Raw genomic sequence first — 17,667 nt, 5'->3', positions numbered from 1 at the left:
TTTGATGTTACTAGGAATAGGTTTGTTCTCTTCATTTTTTAAAGATCATTCATTTCTAATGTGTATATATTATACATACATATACATATTATATGTACACATATATACATATACAACTGATTAATGTATGTTGCTCCTATAACCTGCAACTTTGGTGAGTTTATTAGCACTAATAGTTTTCTTGTTGGATTTTTTAGGATTTTTTTTTTTTGTATATGTGATCATGTCATCTGTGAAGAGAGATACTTTTACTTCTTCCTTTCCAATGTAGGTGCCTTTTTCCCCCTGCTATCTAGGTGCCTTTTAATTATCCTGCCTAGAAATATCAGTGTTGAATGGAAAAAGCAGGCATCCATGTCTTCTTTTTGCTGTTAGGGAGAAAGTGTTCAGTTTTTCATCAATGAGTATAATATTAGCTATGGATTTTCACAAATGACTTATGCTGAGGAGGTTTCTTTCTATTCCAACTTTCTTGAGTGTTTTTATCATAGGGAGGGTGTGAGAATTTTGTCAAATCCTTTTTCTACCATCAGTTAAGACAGTCATGTGGTTTCTTTCCATTAATGTGCATATTACCATTAAGATGATGTATATCTCCATCCTTGCATTTATGGGATAAATCCAACTTGGTCATGATGTACAATACTTTTAATATAATGCTAAAGTCAGCTTACTACGAATTAGGAGTTTTGCATCTGTATCCAAAACAGATTTAATCCATGGTATTATAATATCCATGTCTGGCTTGATATAAGGGTAATGTTGGCTTCATAGAAAAAATTAGAAAGTGTTACCTCCTTTTCTAATTTTTGGAATAATTTGGGAAGGATTGTGGTTAATTCTTTTTTGGGTGGGAGACAGGAAGGGACAATCAGACTCCATGCTGAGCATGGAGACCAACACAGGGCCTGATCCCATGATCCTGAGGATCCTGACCTGAGCCAAAACGAAAAGTTGGATGCATTCCACACTCCTCTCCCACCCATGTGCATGCTCTCTTTCTCTCTCTCTCAAATAAATAAATAAAGCTTTTTTTAATGTTTTCAATTTCTAAAACATTGCTAAAGGGGAGGCTGTAGTGGGTGGCAACAAAAATAATTTTTAGCATGATTTAATATTTTTTTAAAGATTTTATTTATTTACTTGACAGAGATTACAAGTAGGCAGAGAAGCAGAGAGAGAGAGAGAGGAGGAAGCAAGCTCCCCGCCCAACAGAGAGCCCGATGCGGGGCTTGATCCCAGGACTCTGGGATCATGACCTGAGCTGAAAGCAGAGGCTTTAACCCACTGAGCCACCCAGGCACCCCATGATTTAATATTTTAAACTATATGTTTTTATGTTATTATCATGGATACTAAAAATAATTTTTATCCTTAAGGATTTGGGACAAAAGTTGAATAGCAAAAATGTGACTTAACTGTAAATATAAGGAACGATTTTTTATCCTATTGACCAACACTCTCAAGTCTAATGAAATAAGTTTCTTAGTTGTGAGTATTTTATAAGAATTTGAGAATGTTGCATGTGACTCTCTTTGACATCTCCCTAGTATATTATGAATGTATTTTGGTTTTCCCAGGCTTCAGCCTGGGTTGTAACAGCAAACTCAGATTTTTTTATGTACAGAGCAGGTAAATGTAAATGAGTGACTTGGGCCAGGTTCAAAGCTAGCAAAGTTTATCTGTGGTGATCAAAGTCAGAATAGTGTTTATCACAGGTGGGGGTGGGGTAGCAACTTGGAGAAGGCACCAGAGAGCTGCTAGTATTCTATATTTTGAACTAGATGGTAGTTCAGTAGGTTATGTTCATTTTCATATAAGTAAGATTTCTGCACTTTACCATGTATACATTATATTTTAGTAAGCAAATTTACCCCCCAAATTTACATCTGCTCTCTAAAAGAAATAGATTTCAATACTACAATATATTCCTTTCTGTGTATCACACTTATTGTTTGAGTTCCACAGTTATGCACACATTATCAGGCTATTCTTTTTCACATGTGTATAGAGGAAGATTCAGATTTTAACCATGTAGTTTCATCTTTGGATGGTGGTTTCTTTTGACAAAAGGCTAAATAGTTTTTGGATTATGGTGTTGATGAGTAGCACCATTTCATGATACTTAGAGATAGATGCTGTCTCATGAAAAATGTCACTTGAGGAGTCGGTGCTTCTTTGCTTAATGGCAAGAATCCTTTCATTTACTTGAAATGTTGAAAGATAAGGAAGAATAAGCAGGAGTCTGGCATTTTAGGCAGAGATGGCTCCCATGCCACCCCATTCGGTGCCAGCTCCAGGTCTTAGAAGTTCTGCCCAGCTGACTAGGATAGAACGTGGCTTTATTTGGAACAATCAGTCCACACCCAGAGCCATTGTCAAAAGCAGTAGAGCTTGGTGACTGTTGGGAGAACTAAGGAGGCTAAGCTGTGGCCTCAGTAGTGTCTGAGACCATTCAGAAATTGAAGAAAAAGAAAGCAACCTAGAAAATAAGACAGCCAAAGTTGAGTAAGATCCCACTTATTCCTGGGCATCTCAAAGATTGTGCTCGTGCTGGGCCCACTTGAGGAGACTGAAGAGGTGAGCTGTTAGTCGCTGGCCAAATAGAGAGGTCTTGTGAATGCAGAAAGTAAAATTTGCGCAGATGTTTAACTCCTGTGACAGAGAAGGGAGCCTTACTGACATCACTGTATTTATGTACTACTTCTGACCTATCATTGGCTGATCGCTAAGTACTTTGCTGACCCGGCGACAACTCCTAGGAAGCCCAGCTTAAAAATAAAAACAAGAATTTTGAAAAAGAAAAAAAAATACTGAGCAGAAATATTAGAATGTACATGTGGCAGGGGAAGTAGACTTAACAGAATTAGTGTAAACAAGTCACTAAGCAAATAAACAATAATAGCGAGCCCCTGCCAGTAGAGATCAAAATCCAGAGTTCTTACAATATATTCTTTTAAGAAGTAGTTTATAGCATAACATTATAGACACAAACAACAACAAAAACAGAAAAGTGTGGCCCATTGTAGTAACTCTTAGTACAGGAAAACTTATGGAATGCATAACAGGGTGTGGGGGTGAGGAACCTCCAGTTGCCCAGGTCCAACCAGTAGTCACATCCTTTCAGTGACCTTCCAACTGTAAACCAATTGAACTTCAAAAAAGGTAACACAGAGAACACCTTTATGACCTTATGGTAGGCAGAGATTTCTTTAAATAGGACAGGTGTGTACATTGTGTGCCAGAAGAGTTATACAGGAATATACTAACTAGCATTTTTGCAGTACCATAATGTGGAGGTAACCAGTATCCACCAATGGTGAAATAAGTAAATTATGAACAAGTAAATAGAGTAAGAGCAAGGAAATTAATTTCTCCTACATGTGACAGTCTAATTAAATCTCTGAGACAGAATGATGAGCAATAAAAGCCAAACCCACAAAAAGCCCTACATAGGATTCCATTCGTATATTTTTTTTAATTCAAAAAAACCATTCCTTTTATAAGTGTGTAGGAATGTCTTTTCTGTATTCTTCACTCATACTGTGTTACACTCTCAAACTTTTATCTACCAGTTTTACAGGTCCGATCTCATTTAATTTCCATTTCTTTATGAGTAAGATCAAACATCTTTTTAAATATGTTTTAGACAATGTATATGATGCTTAAGAGCAGTGACTCTGGAAATACAGTAACTATGTTTGAATCTCAGTTCTGCCATCAACTCAATAGCATTTGGGGCATTTTACATGTACATATATATGTGTAGTATACATGTAATACAGGTACTGGTTTTAAAAAGTGAGACAGCCTGTTTTCTTTTTTTTTTTTAATGCCCTTTATGGGGTTTTTTTGACATTTTTTTAATTTAATTTTTTATTAACATATAATGTATTATTAGCCCCAGGGGTACAGGTCTGTGAATCGTCAGGCTTACACACATCACAGCACTCACCATAGCACATACCCTCCCCAAAGTCCATAACCCAACCTTGCTCTCCCTAACCCCCTCCCTCCAGCAACCCTCAGTTTGTTTTGTGAGATTAAGAGTCTCTTATGGTTGAGACAACCAGTTTTCTATAAAATTTTAGGAAAAGAGGGACGCCTGTGTGGCTCAGTTGGTTAAGCGGCTGCCTTCGGCTCAGGTCATGATCCCAGCGTCCGGGGATTGAGTCCCACAAGGGGCTCCTTGCTTGGCAGGGAGCCTGCTTCTCCCTCTGCCTCTGCCTGCCACTCTGTCTGCCTGTGCTTGCTCTCGCTTCTCTCTCTATGACAAATAAATAAATAAAATCTTTAAAAAAAAAATTTTAAGAAAAGAGTGAAAAGGTTTTTACTGAGTTTTCTAAGAAGCTCAGAGCATAGAGAAACACTGCTGAATAGCCTGATTATAAAAAATAGCCCAAATGAGGTGGAGACTGGATATAGAGTATGTTTTCTACTTTAGTACTGTAACTTCTGAAACGTGGAAAGAGGAGAGGCTAAAATATTAGACATAGACTGGTCTTCATCTCAAGGAAATTAAAGCAGGATCTCAAAGATATATCTGCACTCCCATGTGGGTCACGGCATTATTCACAACAGCCAAGTTACGGAAACAGGTTAAATGTCAACAGATGAATGGATAAAGAAAATGTGTATGCATCTACAGTGGAATAGTATTCAGTTTTAAAACGGAAGAAGGTCCTGCCATTTCACAACATGGATGAACCTGAAGGACATCATGCTAGGTGAAATAAGCTGGGCACACAAAGAGAAATACTGTAAGACCTCACTTGTATGGTGAACTTTAGGAAGGCAAACTCACGGAAGCTAAGAGTAGGACAGTAGGTTTCCAGGGGCTCAGGGATGGGGGAACTGGAGAGATACTGGTTAAATGTTGGTCAAAGGTGACATGTTTCAGTTATAAGATGAATAAGTTCTAGGGATACAGCATGGTGACTGTAGTTAATAATACTATATTGTGTACTTGAAATATGCTCTGAAAAACAACCTGAGGGTTTTGAAGGGCCGGGGTGGGGGTGGGAGGTTGGAGGAGCCAGGTGATGGGTATTAGAGAGGGCATGTATTGCATGGAGCACTGGGTGTGGTGCATAAACAATGAATACTGTTACACTGAAAAGAAATTTTTTTTAAAAAGTGAAAAAAAATATGCTAAGAGCATATATCTTAAGTGTCCCCACCAAAAAAAAAAAAAAAAAAAAAAAGAACAGTAATTGTGTGAGGTGTTGGATGTGTTTATTAATTAGCTTGGTTGAGGCAAGCATTTCACAATGCATATACACATATCAAATAATCATGCCATACACTTTAAATATGCATTACATTTCTTTGTCGGTTCAACCTCAATAGGGTGAGGGAAAAAAGAAATCTGATTGGGGCCCAGTATTAATCCATAAACTGTAGATCAGCTTTGTACAGTTTTAGTTGTGATCTTATGTCATCATTAGTGGTTCTGCTTTACTTAAGACAAAAATAGAAGAAAAAAGTTTTTTCAAGGCTCAAGCTATTTAAGCTTTTTGTTTGTTGAGGGTTCTGTGAGGTTCAGAATGACAGGTGATTATAAACACAATTTATAAATGGGTTCTTTGTAATAATTACCAGCGATGCATCTGCTTGCCATTTAATCTACTTAGATATAAATAATACATTTTTGAACTTAGAGCTTGTGGGTAGGAAATGAAGACAAATGGATAGATGTTTCTGCTTCGTGGTAGCCACTGTTGTTTTCCTTTCACGTCTTTCTCTGGCTAAATCCATGCAGTTCACTTAAGTAAATGTATACTAAGCCCCTGTGCAAGGGGCTGGGCAGGTGGAGGTTCCAGTGTGAGCAAGTTCATACGGGGAAGTTTGCAAGATTTCAATCAAAAAAGCTAAAATTCTTATTAATTTCTTTATTATATAAATGTACGTGATAAATGAGAATGCAAATTCAGCTACTCATTTGATCTTCAAAAACTGGGTGTTAAAAAAATTTTTTTATTCTTACCAATATAATGCTACTTTCTAATTTCTTTAAAAACAAATATTTTTATAAAGAGTAGACACAGAGACTTTTCAAAGATGGTCTATCTGTACCTGAAGTAATATGCTGAGATGTTTTGTAATCCTCAGGTTTAAACTCCATAACCATATCATAGTTATCCTCTGTTTGGGGTACAGTTGTGCTGATGTTGGAAATTGGTGGCTTAGCCATACTGGATATTATTTAGAATATTAAGTTCTAGAAGTGTAAAACATTTCAGTTGGCTTTTTTCAAAATGTCTGAGTAAAATACCTTAATCCCATCAAATAGCTTCAAATAACTCACCTTTTAAAAAATGAAGATGTAGAAGCAACATCTTTTATTTAGAAGTTAAGGCGTTGTGGCTCAGATATGAGATCAAGTTATATAAATGTCTTATTTACTTGTGGCTCCACTATTTATGTTCACGCAAGAATCATTTATCATTGCAACTCAGAGCTTGTTTCAGTATGTGTTGTGTATTTATAGGAAAATAATTTCATTGAGTCAGCAGCACAATGGTATTAGCACAAAGTTACATTTTCCTCCTGGTAAGGACTTTCACTGACTCACATCCACACTGTTCTGCCATCTACCTATGAGCACTGACGCACATTTTGTAATTGGGATCCAGGATAGTTTCTGGCCAGTGTGGAAACTGAACTTAACGTGCTTGTTTGGGGAACAGGATTTACAACCCTAGCCTTATTTAAACCAATTCCCTAAACACTGCTATTGTGATGGAAAGTGAACATTGACGTAAAATCATGTGAAAAATGGCTAGAAAGATATATATTATCCTGTTGAAGAGTTGTTCCATACAATGATTTTGTAAAAAATCTTATGTACTACCAAATCCATAGGTAGGGGGTTGTTGTCATGTCACGTTAGTCCTCCAGATCGGCTGCTAGCAGACATACCCTCCTTAAGCCAAGTACTAGCAATTCAAGCAGCTTTTCCTCCTAAATCTTTCCATGGGCCATCCTGGCTTCATTCAGGAGTGGGAGGTGTGGCCCAGGGAAGAAGAGAATGATGTAAGTCACCGAAGCGTTGGCGCACACACTGAACTCAGATAGCAGGGGTCACATTTGGGGAGCAGACTGTGCTTGGGAGTGACAGTTCAGACCCTTTTTAAGAATATATATTTAATGTTATTTGTCAGCAGACACAAAATAGCAACATGGACAAAAAATCAAAACTCAGAGCTGCAGTGAGGAATAATCAACTGATTAATGACTTGTGAGCAATTAAAGTAGTATTTAAGGTTGATGAGTACACAAAAAAACCACCCACACCCTGAAATCTTACAGTCTTACAAAAATACCTGAGGAGTGCCTGGGTGGCTCGTTTGGTTAAGTGTCTGCCTTCAGCTGAGGTCATGATCTCAGGGTTCTAGGATCAAGCTCTGCTTGAGGCTCCTTGCTCAGTTAGGGGGTCTGCTTCTCTCTCTGCCCCCACCCACCATGCTCTTACTCTCTCTCTCTCTCAAATAGATAAATAAATCTTTAAGAAAAACTTGAAAAAGACTTTACTGAATTTTACAATAATTCTAAAATTTAAATGACATTTCCAATATAAGTTGTGAAGCATAAACATTTCTAACTTATCAAAATTTAAAAAGTCAACTGTCAATGCAAGAGGAATAACAAACTATCTTTTTCTTCTCTCCAACAAAATTAATATAAAGTTATTAGAATATGATGGAGTAATCAAAGAATAGGTCTCCAAAGTAGAAGGGGAAAGGAGATTTTTCAGGCAATGCATTAATAAAAATAATATGCTAATTTTTTTTTATTTTAAGAAGTATTAGGTATTTGTCATTTTTAAAAATTTATTAACTTGTTAACATTTTTTTTCATCCATCTGTCATGGAGGAACATGACAGAAAATACCTAGCAGGTTCTATTTTTTCATATTAAAACTGGGAAGTAAATGGGACAAAATGGTCACAACTGTGCCTTCGGGGGTAGTAAAATGTGAGTTTAGATTGTCAATTTTTGTGGATTTCTAAGGTTTTCTTAAATTGCTTGTAAAAATTTCTAACACATTGCTATAAAAAGAGAGTACATTGCAGCAGGAGTCAGAGACAGATGAGGGCTCTACCAAAACTCTTGAACTTACTAATTTTGTGAATGAAGCAGATACCTTCCTTGACATGAGCCTGAGTTTTATCTACAATATGTGACTCGTGTCTCCAGTCCTTCCTAGGTTTTGTACAGGATGAAAGTAAGAAGTAAAAGGCTTTATAAATTATAAAATAATAAGCATATTATTTATTCCATTCATATTCATAATTTTAGAAACTTTTTGTAGGAAAGGATGCATCTAATATATATTTCCCCCAAGTGGTAGAACTAATGATTCACTTTATGAACTTGTATTTTCTTCAGCTCTACATGGTTGTTTTTGCTCTGAATCACTCAGCTATTTATTCTCCATTTTATTGATTCAGAACACATCTTTGGTAGAGCCAAAGTACACTTCCAGTAGGTAACATCTGTACCCAGAAACTTATAATGATAATCCTATAGTCATATGAATCTTGCACTTTTTGTCTCCTTTCAGGTCAATGGTGATATTCCCCCTCGGTTAAAAAAAAGTGCTCATGAAATCATCCTGGACTTCATCAGATCAAGACCCCCTTTAAATCCGGTATGTGATCTGAGTGTTCCCCTTGGTTGGAGGTCTTGTAGCAATGTGCTCTCCTCTAGGACATGGTTTCTAGAACTCAGCTCTGAAGGTAGTTTCTACACTGATCTTTTATTCTCAGAATGATGAAGTCTAACTATAAGTTATATTCTTCAGTCACAGAAAAAATACTTGAAATTATTCAATACAAGGTTGTCTTAGAATGTTTTAACTCAAAACAACCTGACTTATGGTGCAGTTTAGTAGCCACATGTCCCTGAGTAAATTAATCAGCCTCTCTGAGCCTTTATTTCTTCAACTATAGAAAGAAGAGAACAATAGCAATCTAAGAGGGTTGTGATGATTTACTCAAAAATGTTACTTTTAAAAACAGTAATAGTAATAAATATAGGTTACATTCCAGTTGATTGCCTATCCTGGTAGCCTATTGTGAACATAATTATAACTTCAGCGAAACTGACTCCTTACAATTGGTTGAGCGCATATGACTAAGTTACTGTGAGATCCAGTACTCTCCCTGTTGCTTAGTCTTTTATCAAACAGTGTTGCAATCAATGAAATACAGTTTCATAGTACTGTACTATAGGAATGGACTTCGGTAAGAATTATTTAAGGACAACTACTGAAGTCTATAGCCATGAATTTTTTCCCCCCTAAGGTCTCAGCCAGAAAACTGAAACCCACTCCACCACGGCCACGGAGCCTCCATGAAAGAATCTTAGAAGAAATCAAAGCAGAAAGAAAGCTGCGGCCCGTCTCACCAGAGGAGATAAGACGCAGCAGATTAGGTGAGTCTGATGCTTACTGCACTGCTGGTCTAGCCTTGGCCACTTGGAGCAGTGTCTCTCTCCACCTAGCCCAGTGAAAAGTAGTGGCTTAATGCTGCAGTGTTTAAGAGCAGTGTTTGTTCTTTTCTCACACACACACACTTACTCAAAGCTTATACTTGAAACCCAAGAGAGTAGAAAATTCTTTTTTCATATGATATTGAACTACATGAGAGCGTCATGGCCTAGTAGGAATTGCTCTGCCATTCTCTAGACTGTGGTTTTGGGAGATCCCCTTTCCCTCTCTGAGTGTTGATTTCTTGATTGGCAGAAGGGAGATAAAAATTCCTCTGTACTTTAATTATGGCTTCTGTGTAAGAAATAGGATTGTGGTCAAAATACCTCCTAAATTTTAATATGTATACAAAGCTATTATGTTTTAGAAATATGATATAATAGTTTTACTTCACGTCTCTGTTGTCTTAATTATGGTTTTAAAGATACAGTATTATGTGGTGAAAGCATCGATTGTTATCTGATGCCACCTAACTTATTCCCAAACTTCCTTTATATTTATTTAATGTTTTTAATGTGTACTATAAACACATATTGATTTTGATTTATAGAAAGAACATATTATAAAATGTTTGTAAACATTTTTGTTTATACAGTTCTCCACCTATTTGTAAGATTGAAGATGCCCAAAGAATTCAGAGAAACTTCCTTTAGGAAAATAGATGATAGTGACATCTGAACAGTGGAGGAACCACACTCTCCTTGTTTTCTCCACTGATCTCTTTCCTGCCCTTTTAGACTCTGCTTGGTCCTTCAGATTTCTATTCTGGGCTCACCTCTCTCTGAGCAACTATACCCTTTTCCATAGTTTTTGTTCTGGCTAATAAAGCTCTCATCTGTGCACAGATCTTGCTGAGCTCATACCCATTCATCCATCTGACTGTGAGCTAGGGCCTACAGCAGGACAGGGAACCCATCTGTTGTCTCCCAAACCATCTTCTCCTGTTTCCCCATCTTAGTGTGCTCAAGGCAGAACCTCCGCATCATCTCTGACTCCTATCTAACAGCCATCCCTGTTGATGTTTCTGATTCTGGATCATGTTAGTTTTCCCCCTTTCTTAGCCCAACACTATCCTAAACCAGTCTGTCATCTTCTCTTGTCTAGTTTATCACATCAGCTTTGACCGCTGTCCCTGCTTCCAGCCTCGAGCTCTGTAATGTCGAGTAATGTCATGTTGGTATCCTTTTGTTAAACTCTCAGCCCTTCTTCTACCTGGACCTTCTTGCCAGCAGGGCCCACATCTGTCCTGTTCGTTGTTGTAGAAGTGATTCCATGGGCCCTGAAGTAATTTAATGTATGTTCTAGTTACAAATCTACTGAGTGAGTAACAGTTTTATCAGTTTATCCCTAATTTTTATGGCAGCAAGCATTATCTCCAAAAAATAAGGTTTAAAGCATGCTAAGTGACAAATCCATAAAAGCATTTGTATATTAGTGATCTAAAACATAGAAGCCATGTGCGGCAAGAGTTCTTATCCTGAGAGTCCTCGAATGGGCCTGATGAGAATCTGTGAGTCCCCAGAAACATAAAAAATGTATGCTTATTTCACAAAATATATGTATGCTCATTTTTCTGGAGAGAGGGTCCCTAGCTTTCCTTGGTTTCCTAAAGAGTACAAAGCCTCAAAGAGTAAGAACCACTGTGGGAAAATAAGGAAGTGGTATTACGGGATGCTAGCTTAAGACTGGATTTTTAAAATTTGGTTAACTTGAGAGGAAACAATGGGAGTAAAAGAAAAGATTTCCAAAAAAACCATGAGGCAAAATAAATATATTACCATGAGAAAAATAAGCTTCATGATTTACAGTACAGAGTGATTAGGCTGAAAGATTGTCTGCTTCAGTGAAAGTACCCACAGAATAGAGAAAGGAGTTTACCGCCATACCAACCTGAACACGCCAGATCTCATATGTTCTTGGACGCTAAGCAGGTTCAGGCCTGGTTAGTACTTGGATGGGAGAATAGAGAAAAGAACAAGCTAGGCATAATGTTCTTATACAATGTGGATGATATTTAACTTATAGTTCCTTCACTTTTCCAATAGTTTTTTAACCTTTACTTGTATTAAACAATCATATCATCTCCTGGGGTGCAGAGATGAACAAGGCATAAGGCCCGCCCGCAAATGCTTGCAGAAGAATGACTCCAGAATGTCGTGCATGTTCATGCTGCAAGACCATTACCAGCAGCCAATCAGAAGGCATTAGTGAGGCCATCTGAGGGAGAGACTGGTAGTCCCTGTAAATGTCAAGGGGCCACCCTCATTGCTTGAAACGTTCATTGCAAGCTTTGTCACATACATATTCTTCTGTTCCATTTTAAATAAACTAGATGCTAAATAACAGGAAACCCACTAGAGAATAATTAAGTATCAGAGGTGCCTGGGTGCTCAGTCGGTTAAGTGACCAACTCTTGATCCCGATCTCATGGCTTCTAGGATGGAACCCCATGTCGGGCTCGGAGCTCAGCATGGAATTCTGCTTGGATATTCTGTCCCTCTGCCCCTTCCCTCATTTGCACACTGGCATGCTCTGTCTCTCTCTATCTCTGTCACGTTCAAATAAATTTTTTAAAATAATTAAATATCAAATTTATGATGCGAGCATATCTTATTTTATTTTATTTTTTATTTTAACCTTATAAATGGTGTTTCACAATAATCAGAATTGAGCTGTTACAGAAAATGATTGTTCATTCTGTGAGAGTCTTACTTCTACAATTCTGCATCCAAACTGATCTTGAATCTTACTGGAAAGTAAGGGATTTGGGTTGATTTCTGCAGATCTACATTGGTTCTTACTATACAGTTTCACTTTAGGGAGTTTGACTAGGATGAGGTTGGCAGAATGAACTTGAGGAGAAGTTTTCCTAAATATTTTTATAACGTTTCCTCTCCATGTAATTAATTGTGAGCAGAATCCCACTATAGAAATTGGGGAAATGTGTCAATGCTTAAAGAAGAAATGTATAATAACAAGAAATCTATAATAACATATAGTGTATTATTAAAGAAGAAATCTATAATAACATATAGTGTATTATTAGATTCATCCACTGTGAATCTACTTGTGCAGTATGAAACCGAGATGAGAACTGTATGCACGGTATTCTGTTCTCTTCACTTAACATTGTGTGCGATGCGAACATCTTCCCATGTCATTAAATAGGGTATCCTGATATATGGCTAAATTGTGTTTTATTTCCCTATTGCTTGACAGACTTCGCATTTTTTTCCCCATCAAGTCTGAAAATGCTGTTCTTGTGTATCAGTCTCTGTTCATGTCCAATCATTTTCTTTTTCCTAACATCTCATACTGAATTGAGATTTGGGGTTTTAAATATAAATTGTACCTTTAAAAAACATCTTTTCCATAAACTTCTTAATTCCTGTTATGCTTGATTTCTCTCCTCTTTGTGGCACATAGAGCTTGGAAATGATCCAAACCTCATCTTCCAAGAAATAAGAGCATCCCTTTCTTATACAGTAGTCAGTCGTATTTCAAAAGACAGATTCATATATCAGAGAAGAACAGAATGAGAAGATATTAGAGAAGGGTGGCAAGTGCTTTGAGAATATTTTATCTTTTATTTGCTATGTATAATTAGGAAAATCTAGAGTCAATAGTATTTGAATTCAGAAATGCAGGCCTTTTATATGATTCACAGATATTTATTTGAAAACCTCACACTAATGCATGTATAAATACTATGATCAGATCAATCAGATTAGGGACAGAAGAAACTGGATATTTACTTCTGCAAGGGTTAATTATATTCCTTCATAGAAGTCTTAAAATAATTAATTATAAACAATTATAATTAATAAATGTTTAGATTTTTCTTTAGAAAAACATTAAAAAGTAATTTTATAGCACTTTTGTAAAGTCAGCATTTTGAGGTAGAACACTTATTTCTCCTCTTCAGTGAATATTAGTTAAATTTTGAAACCCTTTTCTGTTTGAAATACATAATTTCTGCATCTAGAATATCTTGATTATTAAACTTCAAGTTTCTGCTATGAATTTTTTTTGTTAACATATAGTGTATTATTAGTTTCAGAGGTAGAGTTCAGTGATTCATCTGTCTTATATAACGCCCACTCTCATTATATCACAGGTTCATCACCTGGATACTCCATCCCTCCAACCCCCTCCCCTCCCGCAACCCTGTTTGTTTCCTATAATTAAGAGTCTCTTATGGTTGTCTCCCTCTCTGATTTCGTCTTGTTTTATTTTTCCCTCCCTTCCCCTATGCTTCTCTGTTTTGTTTCTTAAATTCCACATATGAGTGAGATATGATCATTGTCTTTCTCTGATTGACTTATTTCGTTCAACATAATACTGTCCAGTTCTGTCCACATTGTTGCAAAGGCAAGATTCCTTTTTTTTTTTTTAATGGTGGAGTAGTATTCTATTGTGTGTGTGTGTGTGTGTGTGTATCTCACATCTTTATCCCCTCATCTGTCAATGGACATCTGGCTCTTTCCATAGTTTGGCTATTGTGGGCATTTCTGCTATAAACATTGGGGTGTAGGTTCCCCCTTCAGATCACTACATTTGTATCTTTGGGATAAATACCTAGTAGTCCAATTTCTGGGTCATAGGGTAGCTCTGTTTTCAACTTTTTGAGGTACCTCTATACTGTTTTCCAGAGTGGCTGCACCAGTTTGCATTCCCACCAACAGTGTAGGAGAGTTCCCCTTTCTCCTCATCCTTGCCAACCTCTGTCATTTCCTGACTTGTTAATTTTAGCCATTCTGACTGGTGTGAAGTGATATCTCATTGTTGTATTTCCCAGATGCCAATTGTGAGCACTTTTTCATGTGTCTGTTGGCCATTTGATTTGTATGTCCTCTTTGGAGAAATGTCTGTCATGTCTTCTGCCCATTTTCTGATTGGATATTTTTAAAAAGTTTTATCTATCTGATGAGCAGGGGGTAGGGGGAGAGGGAGAGGGAGAAGCAGACTCCTCTCTGAGCAGGGAGCCCAAGGCAGGACACTGAGATCATGACCCAAACCGAAGGCAGGTACTTAACCAACTGAGCACCTAGGCACCCTGCCTGATTGGACTATTTGTTCTTTGGGTGTTGAGTTTGATAAGTTCTCTATAGGTTTTGGATACTAGTCCTTTATCTGATTACACATTGGCAAATATCTTCTCCCATTCCACTGGTTGTCTTTTGTTTTTGTCCACTATTTCCTTTGCTGTACAAAAGCTTTTTCTCTTGATGAAGGCCCAATAGTTCATTTTTGCCTTTGTTTCCCTTGTCTTTGGAGACGTGTCTAGCAAGAAGTTGCAGGCCAAGGTCACAGAGGTTGCTGCCTGTGTTCTTCTCAAGGATTTTGATGGATTCCTGTCTCACATTTAACTCTTTCATCCATTTTTAGTCTATTTTTGTGTGTGGTGTAAGAAAATGGCACAGTTTCATTCTTCTGCATGTGGCTGTCCAGTTTTCCCAAAACCATTTGTTGAAGAGACCATCTCTTTTCCATTGGACATTCTTTCCTGCTTTGTTGAGGATGAGTTGACCATAGAGTGTCCATTTCTGAGTTCTGTATTCTGTTCCACTGATTTATGTGTCTGCTTCTGTGCCAGTACCATGCTGTCTTAATGATCACAGCTTTATAATAGAGCTTGAAGTCCAGGATTGTGATGCCAACAGCTTTGTTTTTCTTTTTCAACATTCCATTGGCCCTTCAGGGTCTTTTCTGGCTCCATACAAATTTTTGGATTATTTGTTCCAGTTCTGTGAAAAATGTCGATAGGGATTGCACTGAATGTATAGATTGCTGTAGGCAGAATAGACATTTTAACACTATTTGTTCTTCCAATCCATGAGCATTTATTCCTAGGTATCTTATGGGTTTTGGTGCAGTTGTAAATGGGATCCTTTATTTTTCTTTCTTCTCTCTCGTTGTTAGTGTATAGGAATGCAACTGATGTCTGTGCATTGATTTTATATCCTGTGACTTTGCTGAATTCCTGTATGAGTTCTAGCAATTTGGGGGTGGAGTCTTTTGGGTTTTCCACATAGAGTATCATGTCATCTGTGATGAGTGAGAGTTTGACTTCTTTGCTGATTCGGATGCCTTTTATAGAAATACAGAATTTTTTAAATAGGTAGGTTTTTAAAATTCAAGTAGAGTTAACAACCTACACTGTTATATTAGTTTCAGGTGTACATATAATGATTCAGCAGTTTTATACATTTCTCAGTGCTCATTAGGTTAAATGTACTCTTTATCCCCTTCACCTGTTTTACCCATCCCCTCACCTACCTGCCCTCTGGTAACCACCAGGATCTTTTTTCCTTTGTCTCTTTTTCCTTTGTTCGTTTGTTTAGTTTCTTAAATTCCAAATACAGTATTTGTCTTTCTCTAACCGACATATTTCACTTAACATCATATCCTTTAAATCCATCCATGTTGCTGCAAATGGTAAGATTTCATTCTTTTTTATGGCTGAACAATATTCCATTGTGTGGCTGTATATACACAAATACACACATCTTCTTTACTTCTTCTTTATCCATTCCACATCTTCTTTATCCATTCATCAGTTGATGGACACTTGGGCTGCTTCCATTTCTTGGCAATTGTAAATAATGCTGCAGTAAACATAGAGGAGCGTGTATTTTTTCAAATTAATGTTTTCATTTTCTTTGTATAAATACCTAGTAGTAGAATTACTGGATCATATGGTAATTCTATTTTTAATTTTTTGAGGAACCTGCATACAGTTTTCTATAGTACCTGCAACAGTTTACATTCCCACCACCAGTGCACAAGGTTTCTTTTTTCTCCACATCCTTGCCAACACTTGTTGTTTCTTATATTTTTATTTTAGCCATTCTGACAGGTGTGAAGTGATATCTCATTGTGGGTTTGATTTGCATTTCCCTGATAATGAGTGATGGTAAGCATCTTTTCATGTGTCTGTTGGCCATCTGGATGTCTTCTTTGGAGAAATGTCTATTCATAAACTCTGCCCATTTTTAATTGTATTATTTGAGGGTTTTGGTGTTCAGTTACTTAAGTTTTTTATATATTTTGGGTATTAACCCCTTATCTATTATATCGTTTGCAAATACCTTCTCCCATTCAGTAGGTTGCCTTTTAGTTTCGTTGATGGTTTCCTTCACTGTGCAAAAGCTTTTTATTTTGGTGTAGTCCCATTAGCTTGTTTTTGCTTTTATGTCCCTTACCTGAGGAGACATATCTAGAAAAGTATTTCTACAAGAAATGTAGGGGTTTTTTTAAGCGGTAAGTGGAGGATTATTCTCATCAGTATAAAATTCCTAACTACTTTTCTGTAGATAACTAAAACAGTAAGATGCTTATTTAAAAGTTACATCCTAATTTACTTACTAGAATGAAATACTTAAAATATTATTTCTTGGTCATCAAGCAATGATTGTCAACAAATAATTGCTTTATTTGCCCCCTTTAAGACACACATCTCCTTTGTTGACATAAGTGCTTTTAAAAACAGCCACCTATGATTCCAACATCTTGCCTAGTTGTAGTTGGGATCTAACGCAATGCTTTACCTTCATATCATTTTTTTTTTAATAGTGTGTTGAGATTTTGGATTTTAAGTATAAATTATTTCTTTAAAAACATCTGCCAAAAAAACATATTGAGAAGTACTTACAGTCTACTAAATTTAGGTGTTAGAACTCTACAGGCAGTCTAGTCTACCTGGAAGACATGAATGGGGGAGATATTCTGTCCATTATGCCTATACTTCCATCCCCACTGTATCTGAGGTTCTGTCATCTTCTGATTGTAAAGGTGCCTGTCCTCCCTCAGCCCAGGTCATAGAATAGATGGTACTGATAAAACTTCTGGGCTTCCCTGGAGCAAATAATATATCATATGTTAATAAAATTAATTAATAATAAAATTGGGATCACATTTGCATTTATAAAATGAAGTTGGAGAATTGCCATCCAAAGTTCATGAATTTGGCTAATCTTACCCTATAACAGGATATGTCTTTTCTTTTGTTCAAGTCTACTTTTGTGTTTTTCAAAAGTGTATTAAAATTTTCCTCATTAAAAAAAAAATTTTGGGCTGCAGCAAAAATAGTTAACTTCACTATCATGAATACACAAATTAATCAAATCTTTGTAGTAAGCTTTTTCAAAAATACCTTTATTGGGGCATAATTT

At 36.7% G+C, this 17,667-nt stretch overlaps 1 protein-coding gene across 4 annotated transcripts in view; it reads left to right on the top strand.

The window, feature by feature from the left end:
- Nucleotides 1-17,667, top strand: part of SPIRE1 (spire type actin nucleation factor 1) — a 190,041-nt gene that overhangs the window by 135,117 nt on the left and 37,257 nt on the right. For all 4 annotated transcript variants that reach the window (XM_032309249.1, XM_032309250.1, XM_032309252.1 and 1 more), the window contains exons 7-8: nt 8,567-8,653; nt 9,309-9,438. In XM_032309249.1, the coding sequence (XP_032165140.1) occupies nt 8,567-8,653; nt 9,309-9,438 (217 nt within the window). The remainder of the gene's footprint in view (nt 1-8,566; nt 8,654-9,308; nt 9,439-17,667) is intronic.

The sequence above is a fragment of the Mustela erminea genome, chromosome 13, assembly GCF_009829155.1.
Source record: "Mustela erminea isolate mMusErm1 chromosome 13, mMusErm1.Pri, whole genome shotgun sequence".
NCBI lineage: Eukaryota > Metazoa > Chordata > Mammalia > Carnivora > Mustelidae > Mustela > Mustela erminea.
This window is presented reverse-complemented; position numbering and strand designations above follow the sequence as displayed.